At 44.9% G+C, this 19724-nt stretch overlaps 1 protein-coding gene across 1 annotated transcript in view; it reads right to left on the bottom strand.

The window, feature by feature from the left end:
- LOC138259450 (HHIP-like protein 1) overlaps nt 1–19425 on the bottom strand; it is a 214871-nt gene extending 195446 nt beyond the window's left edge. The window contains exon 1 of the mRNA XM_069207201.1: nt 19092–19425. Coding sequence (XP_069063302.1) covers nt 19092–19370 — 279 coding nt within the window. The 5' untranslated portion in view covers nt 19371–19425. The remainder of the gene's footprint in view (nt 1–19091) is intronic.
- Between the last annotated feature and the right edge of the window lie 299 nt (nt 19426–19724).

Here is a 19724-nt window from a genome sequence, read left to right on the forward strand (position 1 = left end):
AGAGAGGGGACGAGGGTCACATCAAGAGGGAGGAGTCTGAGAGAGTACAGCGATCATTGTACAGCCAAGAACACTCTGGAGCAGGAGGAGATTGTGGCCTACTGGGATAAAGTTGCACTCGCCCGGATAGGGGAGGAACTGCGAGAACCAGTAGCTACCCCCATTGATGTTAAAGAAATAATAAATGCAATAGACAGTTTTCCGCCTGGTAAGTTTGGGGTTCAGATGGCCTCACTGTCCCAGTGCTGAATTTTATAGAGCCTACAATGGTATATTAACGTCACACCTCTGGAATGCATACAGCAAGTCCGTTGACTCATGTGGTCTGCCCTCCAACTTTAAGAGAAGCGGTTATTACTGTGCACCCTGCACCTGGAAAAGATCAGTCCAAATGTCATTTGTATTGGCCCCTTTACCTTCTCAATATATACAATAACATTCTAGTTGAAGTTGCTGCAAATAGTCCGGCACCATAGGAAGATAGACTGGTACTCCAAGAGCAGGCTCAATTTGTTTGTGACAGGACCACATCCCACAGTTCGTGCACATTATTCACAATGATGCTCTGTTAGACGTGGAGAAGCCTTTCGACTCTCGAGTGGTCTTTTCTGCATGCAGTGTTGATGCCTTTGAGAAAAGGCAGTCACATTGTAGGGCTGATACGATTGTTATACTCAGACTTATGTGAAATGTTGCAGGTAAATAATTCTCTGTCCCAGACCTTCTTAACTGGCTCACGGCAGGGATGCCCCTTGTCGCCCTTCTCTTTGCCCATGCACTGGAGCCTCTTGCTTGTGTTTGTCGACCGAAGCAATCCCATTGGCACTCTTTCCCTTCCAGCTAATGCTATCTCTCTATGCTAATGTGTGTATTGTATATTAAAAACCTGAATGTGAACCTGCCCCTGTTGATTGAGGAGGTTGTAGGATTTGGAGGGTTCTTGGGCTATTAATTAATTGGGAAAAGGCAGAGTTGTTCCCTTTCACGCCAGCCTTAGAGAAGCTGAACGTGGAGTTCCTCCTACTATGGCACCGTCATATAACCATGGTATGGAAAGTACTTGGGGTCACTGTAGTTCATGACAGGGACAACTTTGTCTGCAGTAATTATGGCCCATTCATAAAAAGATTACAACTACAGGTTGAACGATCGATGACTGGAAGAGTTGCAATCATAAAAATGGTGGTCTTCTCAAACTTCTTACATCTATTCATCAATATGCCAGTGCCTCTGAGTGCCTCCTCTTTACCAATCTCTAGACACTCTAAGCAGTGTTAATATGGTCTTTTAAACAACCCAGGCCAAATGGAATGTCATGAGTAGACCGCTTGCTGCAAATGTCTTGGTGTATTCGACTTCCAGCGATATCATTCACTTGCTCAGGCACAGTTTGCTGGCTTCTAGTACACTCCTGATAACCGTCCTCCACATTGATATCTGAATGCGGCCAGGACAGCCTTCCTCTGTGGTGCATACGACGCAATGCACTCCGCAGTGGGCATGTTGAATGCTTGCCAATAAATCTGGTTTGAAATCATTATACCCCCCAGCACGATCACTGGCTTGGAACCCTTTACCACTACCCACGCTAGAACCTGGGATTGACTCATTGATTCCTAAATGAGAGCTCACACACCTGGGACATTTATTTTCATATGGTCAATTCCTGACAATTGGCAAGTACAAAATTATGGTCAACACTAGCTCCTGGAGATAGTCAAATTTTTTCGGCTTAAGTGGGTGGCAAACATTATGTGTAATTTGACACGTCCATAGGTGCTGTTTGTCGGAGCTGTTCTGATGGCTTGGTAGGGGTTTTTCACCTGGTCTGGCATTGCGTCCCTGTATGTGCATACTGGCAAGAAGTGGGCAAACTGTTGGCGGGCATTATGGGACACGATCTACAGCTATCCACACTGGTGGCTCTGCTGTACTATTTAGTGGATATCTCAAAGCCAGTTCAAAGTCGTGGTGCCCTATTGTTGCTTTTGGCAAAGGCAAAGCAAGCAAGGTTGCTATGACTTGTCTGAATCATTGTTCCCTTTCCACCAAAGACTGGATACGAGATGTGGCCTTTTACAAAGACTCTGCAATTGCTATGCAATGATGTAACCTATATGATGTAGACCCCAAGACGTTTGAGGGTCTCTTAGTGCCTATCTAGAGAAATAGGCCTTAGCTGACAATGGGACAATGTCTGACATCCCGGGAGTGGCGATGTAATAAAATGAAGTTTTTAGTAACACGTGTATGACGTGATGTTGAACAATATGATCTTACCTGATAATGACACTACTGAGATATGGTGTATGGATATATTTTACTCTTGGGTTAACTGAAGGGAATCTGAGACTTTGACTTGGCCTTTGTTGCTCTCCCATTGCTGAAATGTTAATGTACTGTTTGATATGCTCTAAATGTGATATATCACCTGATTGCTATTATTGATTGTATGGGTTTCTTCCAAAAAATGTAAATACAGTTTAAAAAAAAATTAACTCATCTCAGACACTTGGTAACATGCATTAGGTCATTTGTAGCCTCCCATAAGTATGTAACATCGCAGGTCAGTACTCCCATCTTCAGTTTCTAATATTTGAGGTGCTCCATTTGCAATAATGAGGCCTATAATGTGTTGTGAAGTTCCTTGGCGCTAGGTCCTTTGTTTATCAACTACAAAAATGCACCTCAGTGCACCTGTAGGATGTAGGTTACATATATTAAACAGTCCTACCTGTAGGTCTATGTGATGTAATCTCTATGCACCTATAGGCCCGCATATCTCATCTTTCCTGTATGCGTGTATAAGGTCCTCTCAGGGCACACGTCTGTATCAATGTACCGGCAAACACACAAGAGACCGACTGAGTTCGTCGGTCTCTCAGTTTAACTGTGCGACATATCTGCCATGAATCTGTATGCAGACCAAAGTAGGGGTGGATAAATTGTACTAGGAGTGAAAGGAGACCCCGACAGTGCTACATAATAATTAAGAATTTAAGAACTATGTAGACCAAGGCAGGGGTGGATACGCTCTACTAGGAGTAAAAGGAGGCGCCCAACACTGCTACAGCCTAATGAAGAATTTAAGAACAACTCCTGAGTTCTCCTAAGTAGGAAATGTGCTGATTAAAGATCAGTAAAGGACGTTAGTTTTGAGTGTCTCTAGCGTAACAGCAGTCCCACCACGGTACAGCTCTCTTTGCTTCCACAGATGATACGACCCTGTAAGACTCATATTAACATTGTTATGCTCAATATTGAGGGCTGTCATGTCATCTTGCGCCACCTCAAGGCTCTAGCTCACTGGGTGATCAAGGAAGAGGTGGGAGTTGGCTGTGGTCTGATGGGCTACAAGACATTTCAATCCCAGGCGCAGCTCCTCCACCATATCGCCCCTTCGCCATCAGCTGCAAACCTTTATCCATAAATGATAATAAACTGTTTATTATCGTTTTATTGTTAAAGGGGCAGGGCCATGGGGCGTGATAGGGACAGAGGAAGAGTGCACAGCACTCCCCTCAGTGCTTATGTGTGTTTGGCCGGCCGTCTCGGCCAGGCCAAACACACATGTGCACTGGGCTCTCTCCAACCCGGCAATGTGTTGCCGGGTTGGAGAAAGCAGGCAGAGGCTTCCAGTCTGCCTCGGAGCGCCAAGCCAGGGCGCCCTTGCCAATCCGAACACTGCTTTCCTGATGCCAGCAACATAAGAGCAGCATTTGTATGGGCCGCAGGGTAGGCTGGGAGCCTGTGACTGCAGTGGAGGCTGAAGAGCGGCGCGGTGCCAGTGGTGGCGGGGAATCAGGTAAGCTTTTTTTTTATTTATTTTTTATCTTTCCCCCCAATTTCCCCCCCCCCCGCCGCATGCCCCCCTTCCCCTTTTCCACACCGTGAGCCATTCCTGTTCAGTCCTCTATGCGCATAGGCTGGGAGTGCCTAGAAATTGCCAGTATTAAGGGTGTTATTACCAATGCCCGGTATTCTCTGTTAATTCTGCACCCCCAGAGTTAAAGGGACACCTGGAAGTGCAGAGTTAACACTTTGTGTACTGGGGCACTCATAATGATCTGCTTATTAGTGACCCAAAACATGGTATTTTCAAACTTTGAACTGAGAAGAATGAACACTATTATAAGCCAGACCTATAGGAGGAATATAGGTTAGAGGTTCCATAACTAAATGACCCAAAAATGCAAGATCTGTACAAAGAGTTGAACTGTAATATACACTAAAATTAGCTTAAAGAATTTGAATGTAGGTGTAACCTGATAAAAAATAATGTAAACAATTTTAAAGTGTTAAAGTGAAAAGGAACATTTTAAAACTTTCTAAGGACCCCAAAAAATAGCATGTAACCAATCCTACCTACTGCCTTCACCCATTATTTACTGCGCAATGACTAGCACCATAGGCACATGAACAATGGCACAATGTGCATGTGTTTGGTTACTAGCATTATAACTGCATTTAGCACATTTATAGCACCACTGTAATTATTATAAGGCCCTATTATTTACCAAAGGATATGTGCCAGGCATAAATAGTGTATGAATACTTAAAGCTTATATTTGACCCTGTACAGTGCGTTGCTGCCTTTTGCCATATAGAAATACCACACACATACATACAAGTCTGGCACCGTAACCCAAGGAGCCGTGTACTTTTGACTTTTGTCAGTGTAGTGGTATTCCACTATCATAAATGTACCAGTATTGCTGTGATCTAAATATAATAAATAAAACCAAGGATGAGACTGCAGGATCGAAGTTTGCCTAAAAATTAGGTTTACACCACAAGAGTCTAGGACAATTTGTCAAATTCCGCCTGTGGTGTGCAAGGCATAACACTGTTCTCTAACTCTCATTAACCATTTAAGTCATGAACGCAAAGGAAATTCGTGACCCTTGACTCATTAAGTCGTAGGTGTTGTAACGGTTAAGGAAATGTAAAAACTTGGGAAGTAAATACACCAAAATCTAGACATTTTCTCTCCGTTAATGGCAGCAAGGGACTAAAATATTAGATGTTTAGACGTCCTGAAATCAGTGGTTTCAGTACTGTGGATGAAGATGTGTAAATTCAGCATATAGGGGGTCATTCTGACCCTGGCGGTAGACTACCGCCAGGGCCAACGACCGCGGGAGCACCGCCAACAGGCTGGCGGTGCTCCCATGGGCATTCTGACCGCGCCCGTACAGCCGCGGTCAGAAACGGAAAACCGACGGTGTCCCGCCGGTTTCCCGCTGCCCTGGGGAATCCTCCATGGCGGCGCTGCAGGCAGCGCCGCCATGGGGATTCCGACCCCCTTACCGCCAGCCTGGTTCTGGCGGTTTTGACCGCCAGAACCTGGCTGGCGGTAATGGGTGTCGTGGGGGCCCCACTAAGATTTTCAGTGTCTGCATAGCAGACACTGAAAATCGCGATGGGTGCAACTGCACCCGTCGCACCCTTCCCTCTCCGCCGGCTCCATTCGGAGCCGGCTTCCTCGTGGGAAGGGGTTTCCCGCTGGGCTGGCGGGCGACCTTCTGGCGGTCGCCCGCCCGCCCAGCGGGAAACTCAGAATAACCGCGGCGGTCTTTTGACCGCGCAGCGGTATTCTGGCGGTTCCCGTTTGGCTGGCGGCGCCCGCCGCCAGCCAAACTCAGAATGACCCCCATAGTCTTTCATTTTTAATTTTTTGAAAGTAGTTTACTTTCGTAATATTTAGAGCGAGAGAGATGACTGTGAAAGTGATACTTCGGATTAAATACGAATGTTTACTTTGTAGGGCAGCCCTTGATGTTAGCAATTATCCGATGGATTTACCCCTACTAATTGGAAACTATTTAAAAAGATCTACAACTCTGCTCAGGCACTTGAAATGAACTGGGACTGCTTGATGCGGCCACCGAATAAAGTCAGATGGTGGATCTCAGACTGTCCGAGGTCCACAGTGTTCCCTTCACAGAAATTAATTTGTGTAAAGGAAAAAATGACAGGGGCCCAAGTTTTTATTTAGGTGCTCTAGCCGATGCTGCCAAATACCGGGGCTGCTTGGTATTTATTCTACCTCATAGCTCTTCCTAGTGGAACCGGGCTCGCTGGCGGCGGCCGAAGTCTTCACAGTTTGGAAAACAGACTGGAGGGCTCATCGTTAAGGTACTTGGGTGAGGGAAGTACTATTCTGATGCTGATATGATAGATGGCAATCTGGGTCCTGCATTGCACTCACTGAAGGGTAATATTGAGTTTTGGAAAAATACCGATCTCTGTTGCAGGCCTTATTACATGGCAAGAAATGGTAGTGCTACCCAGACTGCTATACTGTTTTATTAATCTGCCTATTTTGATCAGACCTCTGTGGTTTAATGACTTGGATATGATCCTGTGTGACTACATGGGGGGACCACACGACACAGAGTGGCCTTGGCCACAGTTACCACTAGCACCTACCAGTAAAACCACCACAGGCATCATCATCACAACCGCCACCAACATTACCACCATCACTTTCATGCTTTGCTGTCACCTGTACTGGAGACCTCCGCTATCATTTGACTTTCTAGCAAATATCACAGGGCCGGGTGACCAACCTGCCCAGAGTCTCTGCTCCTTCCACTCCTCACCACCAACTGCTGAGCGAGGACATTTGTGAGACCATCTTGCAGAGCTGCCTATGCCTAAAAGGTCCCACTACTCACTGAGCATCACAAAACACCTGCTGAAACCTCAGTACCTGACCTACACCCAGCAGATGCCCAAACATGCCAGCAAGACTGGGGGTGGGGTGACAAACCAGAGCTGCCACCAGCACACAACTGACACCTTCCTGATATTTCTTATGGAGCCCAGGTAAGAGGCAGCATCTGCCCGACAAGCCCCGCTGCATCAGGAGATATGCAGGACACTAAGACCTCTAGGGAGCCTGCCTTCTTCCTCTTACCATTCCCCCGGAAGCTTCACTGTCACCTTGACAGCATGGGTATGCAAATCATTTTCTAACTGTTGTACCTTGCTCTCAGTCCCTCTCCCAGTCTCCCCTTCTCTTGTGCAACTGATTAAGCCCTTCCTCTCTGCTGCAGGGCACTCCCGCCTTCAGGCTCCCTCTCACTACTCGCTTCTATGCCTCTCAGTCCTCTGCTGTTGCCCCTTCCAGACACCTCTACCAGGGGCGTAACTTAGTCACTAAAATTTGGGAGCAATGGTGAGCTTCAGGTTTTCCAACAATCACGCATGCATATAATGTTAACATAAATTGTATGACAAGCAAGACGCATGAGAGTGACTTAAGGGACAGTGGGAAGGAAGAGGAATTCAGATTGGTAGGGTACTAAGGGCCAGATCTACGATGCGATTTTGCGTGGCGCAAAACGAGAAAACCACTGTTTGCATTGCAAAATGGCCTTGTACAATTGCAAAATATGGATTGCGACTCGCAATTAGGAAGGGGCGTCCTGAGGGCGTCCCTTCCTAATTGTGTCTCGCTGGGGGTTGTATGATTGCTTTGTGACCGTGAATGGGGTTGCAAAACAATAACATTTAACACCAATTTCAAATTGCTGCTAATCCATTCGCAAACGAGAAAGGATCCTCAAGGGACCCCTTCCCCTTTCTGAATGGTAGCAGGACCACTGCTTACGCTGAAAAAATGAAAAGAAAGCTTTTCATTTTCTAAATGCATCCCATTTTCCTGCACGAAAACAGGCTGCATGAGAAAAGAAAAACTGCTTTATTGAAAAAGCAGTCACATACATGGTGGTCTGCCTACCCCAGCAGGTTACCGTCCCTGTGAGTGTAGCCATTCCCAAATGGGCCCCTTGCAACCCGTTTGGGAATGGCAAGGAGAGTAGTTAACACTGTTCTACATTTTGTTTTGCGACTCACAATTGGTGATTCACAAACAGATTGCAAATTGTGAGTCGCAAAACAAAAGGTCGTACATCTGGCCCTAAGTGAAATAAAAAAACATATTTTGTAAACTAACCAAGATTTTTAAGAGTTTCAAAACTGTGAGTTTTGTCTGCGTGCATATTAAAATTCTGGGTGAAATCTGACAGACGCATCACTAGACCCAACATGAAGCAGCTGCCCCAACTACTTAGCAGAAAATACATTTATTAGTGGGGGGTGTAACATCCCAAACATCTACACCTCTGACCTCTACTTCCACACTCTCGTCATTGCTCCCCAGTATCCATGACCCGGACTGCATCCTGCACTATGTATGAACTGTGTGAGGGCAGAGCTGCAGCATTTTTTTGCAGTTCAAAAACTATGATTTAATAGGATTCCCACTTTGTATGTGTGCTGTACAGTGGCACAAGCAAGCAAACCTGGCAAAATGTCGAGACTTCTAAAAGTTGCTTCACTGTTATGCCTGCTTCAAGGAGGCATAAGGTTTTGATGCAAATACCTGTCTACCAATGCTAATAGATAGGTAGGGATTTGAGTCAAAAGTCAAGGGTGGTTGCAGGGAACACCCACATACCACCCATGGTACACACCCATTGACACAAAGTTTTGCAAATTAGTAAATAGCAGTATTTTGCATTATTTTAGGCAACTTTTCAACGCAAATCATGATTTGCATTTGAAAGTAAATCCCACCAGAATATTTTGCAATTGGTTTGCATCACTTATGCAAAATCTGCCTTTTATTTTTTGTAATTCACCATCAGACTGTACCTACAGCAAACCCTTTTAGGTCGAGCCCATGCGCTTTACCTGTTGTAAGAATTGTGGGCTTTTAACCACGACCGTCTCACGCCCATCACTTTCATTCGTTCTGGGGCTTGCCTTTCAAGTCACTTGATCTCATTGTGATGCTTTATGTTTGTCCCGCCTTGAGGCTGTTTTTGTAACGCTTTGCAGACTGCCCCTGTTACATGGATTATTCCATGTTTGCCAATATACTTCAGCGTGGGTGAACTCTTTTTTTCTTTTGTCTCTCCCCTTCATGCTGTATGGCAGTCACAGTGTGAACAGGCACAACAGCGTGAACTCGATCAGTGGTATTGGAGCGCTGATCACATTGTTCACAGTTACCTAATTAGAGTCATTTCTTGTGGCTCTTCCCTTAAAACACTTGAAACTGTTAAATGCTTTGCGTAAAACATAAATCCTCAAAGCAGCTCTCCCTGCACAGTTGGAGAGTCAATACCACAATATATACTGCACTCGGGAAACTCACTCCATAATGCTTTGCAGGACATTATTTTTACAAAACACTTTTGCCCATAGCTCAGCATGTGACGGTCCTGGGACAATGGGACCATCTACAAAACATTCAGCACGACGTGCTCTTTCTGTCTACATCATCTCTGGGTCCCCAGACTAGGTTAGTGGGGACCCCAAAATAATAACACATCCCCCACCATTCAGTGTCTTTGAAAGCACTCTCATGACTGGAACTTTTGTTTTACAGCTGGGAATGGCTTGTGTTTTAAGGGCCTTGTTTGTAATATCTTTGCTATAGACCTACTATCCCTGAAAATGTGTAATGCACTCTGCTCTCTAGGGGCTAAATATATGGTTAAACTGCATTATTTAATGCCATTTTGTAGTGTTCTCTAGAGGTTGTTCGAAGCATTACAGTCATATTAAAATATGTGTGGCACAACATAAAATACATGGGCTCCAGCTGAGAACTGTGTGAAGCAAAATTCCAAAAATAGAATTCCATTCCACACAATTATAACAACGCCATAGGTCCTGCACCCAAATTTACTGGGTGCTGGAACAACAACCCTGATTTTACCAGATGGAAAATATAGCAGTTAAAATCACTGTGAGAAAAGGCTGAATTGTAGCCAGAACCATTTCCATAACCTGCAGCCAAACCTCACACTAGGCCGTGGGGAAGGATTACATGCCTCAGCACATAGAGGTCATTTAGGGGTTGGCAGGGATTGCAGCTGTACTTGCCTTCACTGGTACTGCTTTTGAGACTCCTGTCTCAAAGAAGGAAAACACAGTGCTAAGTCCACAGGGGCAGCTCAGCCTCATGGGCATCAGGCTTAACTCGCCTGTTTCTATGACACCGACAGTGACTTATTTATCATTCATTATTTGTGTGGTTAAAAAATAAAAAAGGGGAGTACAGGAGCTTGGATGGGACCTTTGCTGGCAGCAGAGGTAAGTAAAAAAATATTTTAAAGACAAATTAAGAGCTTTTGGGTGAGTGTGTTTGTGTGAGAGGGCATTGTTTATGTGTAACCCTGTGCATCTGTATGTGTAAAAGTGTGTGTGTTAGAGTGATAGTGAGTGAGTCACAGTCAGTGGCGGGTAGTGAGTGGGAATAAAGGAGATTGAATGTCAGAAAGCGAGAATTAGTGCGAGTGAGTGTGTCTTCAACTGACTGAGAGCGGGCGCAGAGGAATTAGTGAGCAAGAATGAGTGTGAGAGAGTGAGAGACAAGCAAGAATGAGTGACAGTGACTGAGCGTCACAGTGAGTGTGAATAAGTGAGAGTGATGGAGAATGAGGGAATGAGATTCAAAGTGAGTGCAAATCAGTGTAAGTGAGAATGAATGAGTGAGTGAGTGCAGGTGAGTGAGAATGATTGGGAGTGAGTGTGAATTAAGTGAATACAAAGTGTAAGTAAATCAATGTGAGTGAGAATGTTGTGTTATGCTTGCAAGTCTGGCTTTGGCCTTGACATGCTGAAGGAAATTCTGGGCTGATAGAAGCACCAATGGTAAAATAATGGTGCTGCCATACTGGAGGCAATTTGTAACATGACAGGCAGCTGTGACAAAATACTAGCACTGGCATACTAGAGGTAATACTAGGCATATGAGACATCCAAGGCAAAAGGATGACACTGGCATACTGGAGGTAATTATTGGCATGGGGCAACTGTGGAAAATGCTGCTGCCATACTAGAGCACATTTTGGCATATAGGGCACCCATTGCAAAAAGCTGGTGCAAGCACATTGGAGGTACTTTTTGTGTAGGCACATGTGACAAATAGGTGGAGGACAACCATGACAAATGTTGGGCCTTCAACACTAGAGATACATTTTTACATGAGGGCCAATAATGGTAAATGGATCAAATTAGCAGGAATGTTTTTGGGCTGGTAAGCTGTATGTCATTTTCGGCATGGGGGGCACATGACAAAATGTTGACTGTGGCACAATGAAGGTGATTTTTGTCATGCAGGGGCACCCACAACACATTTTGAAAACATGGTGTGTTTCAGGTGTATTTGGCTTGGCACAACATCCTTTCAGATCCCATTGCTTTTTAGCTACTTTATGTGCAATTTTGATTTAAAATGCACTATTTGCTCCCATTATTTCAAAGGTTTTGCAGGGCAGATGATCCCCCAACCACCCCTGGAACAGGCCTGGCTCACAAGCTACAGTTTAGGTTAAATATTGTATTATGTCCCACGACTTTCAAAGATCATGCAAGTGCCCTAATATATGTATCTAAAATAGGCAATGCTGTTGTGTCATCATATTAACTGCACAGTAATTATGGAACTTTAGCAATGTCAATTATTGTGATGTCATTCAGGTTAAGGCCAAATGACTTCACTCCGTAGGAAGATTCAGGGCCAAATGGCATATGAAGCATTTTCCTCTGAGGTCACTTAGGTCAAATGATGTGTGGCATTTTGGTGAATCAACATCCATGCCACTGCCAGTCAAGAATCTATACACCCACATTGACCTTCCTAATCCTGTTTCCCACCTCGCCCTGCCACAGCTCCCTGCACAATGTTACAACTTGCACAGAGCAGGTGCTACATGGGTGTATCAAACCCCAATGAAAAGGGAATACAACACAGAATACCACCTAGAAAATATGGGTCTTGACAGTAATTCCCTATGGGGTTAAACTCATAACTGCATGGTGCTGGTGAGTTGTTACCACACAGTACTGGCAATTTCTGGTAGAAGGGTTGAACCACACCAGTACCGTGCTTCATCAGGGCCACAGTGAGCTAGTTAAGGTGCCTCCAGGTAGATCAACAGAGATAAAGGACCTGGGGCCTGATTTAGATGTTGGAGGTATGACCGCCAAGCCGCGTGGGCAGGCCCGAAAAGACCGTCACATTGGCCAACTACTGCCCGCCATATTTAGATGTTAGCGGTTGGGTAACATACTGCCATGGCGACGGTTCCCCATTGGTGGCTGACTGGACTCCGCCGCTGTCAGGCTAGCGGTGTACCGCCAATCTGATTTAGATGTTCCCACTGTACCGGCAGTGTGATAGCGGCAGTTTAGCAACAGAGGGGGAGTGTCCCATTGGATTTATGTGTTGATATAGGTGTATGTGACAACCTATGTCAACAAATATTCCAACCCCCCCCCCAAAAAAAGACCACACTTACATGTATGTTGATGGTCGGGTCGTGTTCGACTGTAAAGCGTCACCTCTTTGTGTACATGTTATATGTACTGGTCACCTTCGTGTTCGGCGACAACGGGGTCAATGTCCTTCGTGCTCAAGTGTCAGCAGCACTGGCAGGGCTTCTCCAGTAATATTTCTGTGGAAAAGGTAAAAGAAAACAGGGGAGAAGGAGTGTTTTCACCCTCTTTCTCCCCCAACCCCCCAGCCTTATGTTGGAGGTTTTCCTGCCACAGTTAACCTGGCAGGAAGGCAGATCGGAATTTGCTCGGTGGGAACAGTGGCTGCAGTCCCACTGCCAGGCACTGTTTCCCATTATTCCATCAACGAGGGATCCCAAGCCTGGCGGAGTCAGCAGAACTGTGGCGGTCTTTCATCAACAGTCCTCGCCAACATCTAAATAGGGCGAGTGAACCACCAAGCTGGTGGGCGGGACATCCGACAAAAAAGCGACAGTGGGACGGTTACCGCCAACATATAAATCATTCCTCTAGTTATCACATCCCACTACATTAATACCACACTTTAACTTAAACAAAAAACAGAGAATGCACAATTTCTTCAGAGTGTAACCACAGAGCAGTGACAATGTAGTGTTGTGTCATTTGTACAGCACTGTTCTAGTCCTTGAGAGGCCCAAAGCACAGATAGGGCAGGTACATTGCTGCTTTAGTTTCTTAATGCTCTGAACCAATTTATAACAACAAACGCTATTTAAACGGAACTGAATGAAAGAAATATATATTCTGTCATCAAGTTTTAGCAATGATTCCAATTAATGACACAACTTCTCCAAAGCCTGTCCAAGTTCCTTATTCCAGGTAATTGTTGCCTTAACCAAACTGTATTTAGGCTCTGTTGTACTGTGAAGTTCATTGGGTTTTTCCTCCCACAGAGGTTGTTTTGGGTTGATTGTCTGCACTTTTTGGCCTTGCACATGCCTGAATCCCTGAGTTTTTATGTTCCAAGGCTAGCTTCCTTTATATATGTGTACTTTCTGAGCTCTGTGTTCTATGTGTTTCAAACTATATATTCAGAGACCACTTAAAAAACAGCAGATATTAGCTTGTACAATTGCGTCTATTCTTACATATCTCTCCTCCCCCCAAGAGTAAGTTCGGCTATGCGCTTGTTTATAATTGAATAGGCTCATCTTTCTATTATCAGCAGTCACTCCAACTGGTGAGACGTTCTGACTCACTGGCATTCTAAACATCTTAAAGAGCACCGGTTACTAGATGATAGCCAGATGAGTTTAAAACCTGGTTTAGGCACAGACATAGCCCATGTGGCTGCACTTAATGAAGTCAAACAAGATTACATTTATGGCATTTGCACCTCATCTGCTTCACCCTCCTTCCTCAGTTGTGTTGTCCTGTTATTTCCAATTGAGAATCTTGAAGAAAACCCCTTTTACTCTTTGACACTTAATAGCTTGTATTGTTAACAACACCAACACTATGCAAATCCTTGCTACATTGGCCTCCCTGAGTCAGCTATTTACAAGCTTCAACGCCGTCAGCATATATTGTCATTAAGGGCCAGATGTAGGTAAGTCACAAATTGCGACTTGCAATTTGCGAGTCATAGCGACTCGCAAATTGCAACTCGCAATTCGCGATGCAGAAAGGTGTCTCAGACTCCTTCTGCGACTCGCTATGGGGTCGCAAAGACCCACCTCATAAATATTTATGAGGTGGGTCGCAGTTTGCGACCCCATAGCGAGTCTAGGCACTCACAGGGATGGTGGCCTGCTGGAGACAGCAGACCACCATGTCCGTGACTGCTTTCAAATAAAGCAGTTTTTTTTTTCTCTTTGCAGCCCGTTTTCCTTAAAGGAAAACGAGCTGCAAATAGAAAAAATACCGAAACCTTTTTGTTTCGTTTTTTTTCCAGAGTAGGCAGTGGTCCATAGGACCACTGCCTGCTCTGAAAAAATAATTTTGTGAGCATTCACAAAGGGGAAGGGGTCCCATGGGGACCCCTTCCTGTTTGCGAATGAGTCACCATCCACTTCAAGTGGATGGTAACTGCAAGTTGATTTGCGACCGCTTTCGCGGTCACAAATCAACTCTACATCGTGGTGCGAATCGCAAATAGGAAGGGAACACCCCTTCCTATTTGCGAGTCGGAAACACATTTTGCGAGTCGGTACCGACTTGCAAAATGTGTTTCTGCATCGCGTGAGGCCTTTTGCGCCTCGCAAACGGCGTTTTTCGCCGTTTGCGAGGCGCAAAAGGCTACCTACATCTGGCCCTAAGTTCCTAATCTTTTATTGCTTTCTCTATTCGCAAATCCTTTTCGGCCAGCACAAAATAGAGGACCTTTCTATGTTCAGGAAGCCTCTTAAAATTTATCAGTGGTATTCATTAACTTCAAAACTTTTCTGATGTTGTTAGTCATTTCAGTGCCAACGTGCTTTGGTGGACGTGTTGTCCTTTTTAAGTAACAACTCAAATATTATCTTGCATATTTAGATTTTCAGTGTATTTAGTGTGTGCCTTCTGGCACTAAACGCAGGGCAAGTGGCAATTTTAGACGAAATCAAACAGAAATAACAGGTTGTGGCTCTTGTCCTTTGGAGGTGGAGCACTGTAACCTGAGGGCTAGCTCAGCTATGAAGCCAAACATATAGGGACTAAATCACAAAGGTAAACTTACACTTTTGTGTAAGTTTGCAATTATTTGCTATACACAAAGGTATTTTTTACATGCCGAATCTTTACGACCGTGGAGTCTCTGCAGATAAAAAGATAGGACTGTCCTATCTCTTTATATGTGAAGGCTCTGCAGTTGTAAAAATACTACTTATGTGCTGGAGGCTTCAGAACAGAACTGAAAACATGTTTTTGTTATTATGCTAGGCCATGAACAAGCATGATTTCTGTTTCTGGGTGAGTGGTTTCTTTGTAGGACTTTGTCCCTCAAGCACACATCGTATGGATTCTGTAGATTGAAGGAATACTTGCATTCTTTGCATGCTAGAACAGCATTTGTTGCAAAGCTCTTTCAAACCAACTATGTTTCTTGACAGTTATTTAGGTGTGGTGGTTTCATGGACGTCCTTCAGTCATTTCATATACAAACTGATCAATATAGGGTGCTAACAACAACAGTTGAATTTGTATTTAGGATAGCACAGGTATATTGCAGAGTAATTAACAGGCAGTCAAATTTCCAACAGATTGGCTCTCACTTATTCAATTGCAGGAGGAATGAAAGATGTATTAGGAATCAAACATGTCACTTGCCACTAACACATCCTGAAATCAGGTGCATTAGCTAACTAGGGTCAATATTCTGAGACCTGAACATGTGTACAGCCTCAAACAAGCTTACATTGCAATCTCCCATTGAGGAGACTGAAAACATACCTTCGATCAACAGACATGCAAGACCTTCTTTTCTGAAGATGGAATTAAAAATATTTCATGAGCTTACTGTCATTTCAGAGGAAGTTACGGAAAATTGACCAAAAAAAAGTAATTGTCTTTAAATGTCTTTGTAAAAACGTATCCTTTTTTATTGTATTATAAGCACTTTGCATTGTATTCTATAAAAGATGCTTTTTAGTTACCAAATGTGAAGATTTGGGTGTAATATATGATATGGCTGCAGGGCCTTATTGTGCAGTACACTCACAAATATCGACTTGGGTCCAGTCAGGCTTGTTTACTTATCCTGAAGCTCAACCCTGGGTAGCTGTGGCTGTGAGCAGTAAGGCTTGGTAAAGGAACTATGTGTACAACATTTAACAGCACCAAACAACGAAATAAGAAAGTCACAACACAGGAAAGAAAGAAGACACCAATTTATAGAAATAGATTATATTTCTATGAATTTCAGGAACCTTGATAAACAAAATCCACAGGAGGGTTCCAGAGATACAGATTTATGAAGATATTATCATTTTTAAATGCAACCGCAAAGAATTAGTCAACAAAATGGAGGCTTTTAAAAGGTTTGAAACAGTTAGTTTGGCTACTCCAGCCTGGGTTGGGAAAATTAATTACGGCAGGCTAGAGTGCTAAGTGGCCAGTGTGAACACTTTGGATAGTTACCTGTCCCCGACAGTATTTTTAAAGCAAGATCCAAATTTTACAGGACAACTGCCATAGACATTAATGGAGTGGCCCTGATAGTAAGGAATGCAGAAAAAGGATGCTCAAAGGATGCTCCAGTTGTGGTGTGGTCGACGGGGGTATCTTTGAGGGTACTCCATGGTCCACGTGTGAAGTGTGGCAATCTGGGCGACAGAGATTGGGGTCCCTTGAATCCCTCTAAATTGCAGTAGCAGGCCACCCAATACTGGGCTACTGGTAAGTCTACACTGCTGTTGGGGCAAAATCCTTAGCTGGGGACTAGTGACCTTTGGGTACAAGAAGTCAGGACTTGGATAGCACTACATCGTCAGGCAGATTGAGGTGCAACTTTTGGATATCTCAGATTTGTCAGCTTGGGTGCCCGGCAACTGGTAGTGCTAAAAAATACTGCTGTGCCTACCAACATGTCTATTTGGGCTACTTCAGCTCTTTTGTCCCTGGAGCCAGTTCCTGGAGATCAGCTGACTGATCCTTGGAGTTAATGCTGTAAGGGAGGGCGGAGGGCTGGGAATCAACTTTTCCCTGAGTCAGGAGCTGTAGGCACAGTCCAAACTTTGCTAGCACAAAGTGCAGCAGATGCAGTCCTTTTGAAGGTGCAGCCTTTCTTTATGTGGGTCCAAGGGCAGATGGTCTGTCCTTCTTCGGTCTGTTTTCTGACTCCAGTATGATCTGATGGTCAGAGTACCAAGGGTGCCATATTTATTCCAGGAATGTGCCCTGAGGGGACTATGCGGTCATTAGCCAATGGGCTACTGGGTCTCCTCCTACCTACTGACAGAGTTCCTGTGATGTGTGGCATCTGGCTATTCCAGAGTGCCATATTCTTGCACCTTTCAAGATGGTACAACCCTTCCTTGGTCATCAGGAGTTTTGTAGCTCATCCTAGATTGTGGCTATCCGAGCACTACATGCTCATGGTAGAACCGGTTTGGAGGTGAGTTTCCCTCCTTGTCCCGGTCTCCAATTTGTCTACAGGAACAAAAGGCATCCTGCTCAGGGGTGTTGGCACTACTTCCCTCGAAAAGGCAGCTTCACTTTTGAAGCTCGCTTTTTGGGCTAACACCCTCAGTGGCCATCCTGGGAGAGGACATGACACTTCACTCTGCAGCAACTGCCTTTGTTCCTGTGCAGGGGAGTCATCCAGACATCTCACCAGACGGTCAGAAAGCTGTCTGTGGCCAGAGCCTTTGTAAGGCAGCTGGGCTAGCTGAAGTACAGAGTAGCAACTTTCTAAAAGTTGCTTAACTTTAATTGTGGTATTAAATTCGACCTGGGCATCAGTAACGGTTTAAAGCCATGATTAATTTGATATCTTACCTGACCAAGTTAGGTACTCCCATTCAGGAGTTAGCTGGGTTGGAGTGCCAATCTGTAACCCCATGTTAGCCAATAGGGCTACTAACTTTATCCACAGCAAAACAATTTAGAAGTGTTGCTGTTAAGTCATATTATTAAAAATATACGTCCTACTTAACAAAATACAGCTCCCTTCCATAGGGCTTCATAGGCCTTCCTTAGGAGAGACAAATATATTGTTAAGGGATAGGAACACTTTGCCATTGGTGTGAAAGGCAAAGTCGAGCTGACAGAGAAAACACTGTCCTTCCAGTCTGCAATGGGAAGCTGTGAGCCATTGTTTACTTTGTCACACATAGGGTGGCGCAAACAGTGCTGCGGGCCTGAGTGGACAGTCTTCTTTACATGCCCTGGGTGCCATATACTGGAGACTAACAATTTAGTCAGTACGTGCCAATTGGGTGTATCCAATTTGACATGCAATTCTGTGTTGGGTCAGAATATTGGCACTGAAGTCTGGTTAGCAGGCCTCAGTGCTCTCTCAGAGTCAAACAACTACCACCGTCAGTAAAACAAAGTGGGGGTGAACATGCAAAAAGAGGCATTTACTTAGACTAAATCACTCTGTATTTGAAGTGTTGGCCCTCCCGCCATTGGCTGGCCTATTAGGCTCTCCGCCACCTCATCCCCCAAGAGATAGGGTCTATTTGCGCTCTTGACTTAGAGAGAATAAAAACAGGGAAGAGGCAAAAGACAGACACTATAATGACATGCGGACAACACAAACAACGGAAATCATCTGCTACAACTCTAAGAAGGAAAAAAATAATTCAGATTAAAATGTACCCAAAGCGATGAGTTCCTGTGGCTTGTATCCTAAGATTACACCTCAGTTCATCAGACATGCAGTTACATAGTATGCAGGCTGGCACTGGAAAGAGGCGGCATTTTTTAGCCTAAAGACTGTAGGGCAACTCTTAGAAGAAGCATCGTAATCCCTAATTTTCCGGAGTAAATGCGCAAAGTACCGTGAATAAAATATACCATAGCCCCTTCACTGTTAAAATAAACCTATGATTTCGCATTTTTGGTTGTGGAAAGTTTGCGGGATCTCTGACATTCCAAGCCTAGCTTCTATGTCGAGAATTAATTCCGTTCTAATAGGAAAACAGAAGTGTCATATTTACTTAGAAAACGCTCAGCGATCTTTACTGTGCACGGAGAAATTGCAAAAACTCAATTTCTGCTTCTAAAAAAAGTCCGACAGCACGTATCCCAACACACAGAACTGTTCCCTGGCCTGAGAGAGTGCCAAACAACATCCAGGGCGTGCGTGCGCGCGCGCAGCTCACCTGGCACAGGATGTCACGAATGTACCTGCCGCAGCGCTGCACCCCGGACTGGTCCAAGAAGTCCGTGATGTAGTCGAATCTGCGCGAGAGCTCGGCGTCCTGGCGCGAGTCACAGCAGCCGAAAGCGGAGTACATCGAACAAAACGATAGGGGTTTTGGGGGCTGGAAAGGGGGCTTGTAGTCTAGGCACTGAGGGTGTCCGCGCCCATAGTCCACGGGCCCCAGGAGTAGCAGAGCGAGTAGCCCACCTAGCGCGCCGCTCAGACTGCACGGCGTCATGGAAGCCCTCGGAGACTGTCTCCCGCCTCCTCGGCTCGGATCCGGACCCTGAAAAACCTACAGGCTGCGCCGCTTCCTTCAGGGAAAGTGTCTTTTCCACAGTTTGTACTAGAGTTGGACCAGGCCGATGTTTAAAGGAGAAATCGGAGCTAAAGGGTGGGTGGCTCATTCGAGACAGCTGGAAATGTGAAACGAGCGTTTACAGTAACTGAGCCCTCGCTCCTAATTGATCACAATATGGAATGACAGGACGCTATTAACTCTGCCCCATCCCCTAAGAAGTGCTGTGTAAGCGTGCTGCTTTCTCTGGAGATTTAAATGTCCTCCCTTTGCCTCTTGTGTCCATTAAGTATA

Source organism: Pleurodeles waltl, chromosome 9 (assembly GCF_031143425.1).
Source record: "Pleurodeles waltl isolate 20211129_DDA chromosome 9, aPleWal1.hap1.20221129, whole genome shotgun sequence".
NCBI lineage: Eukaryota > Metazoa > Chordata > Amphibia > Caudata > Salamandridae > Pleurodeles > Pleurodeles waltl.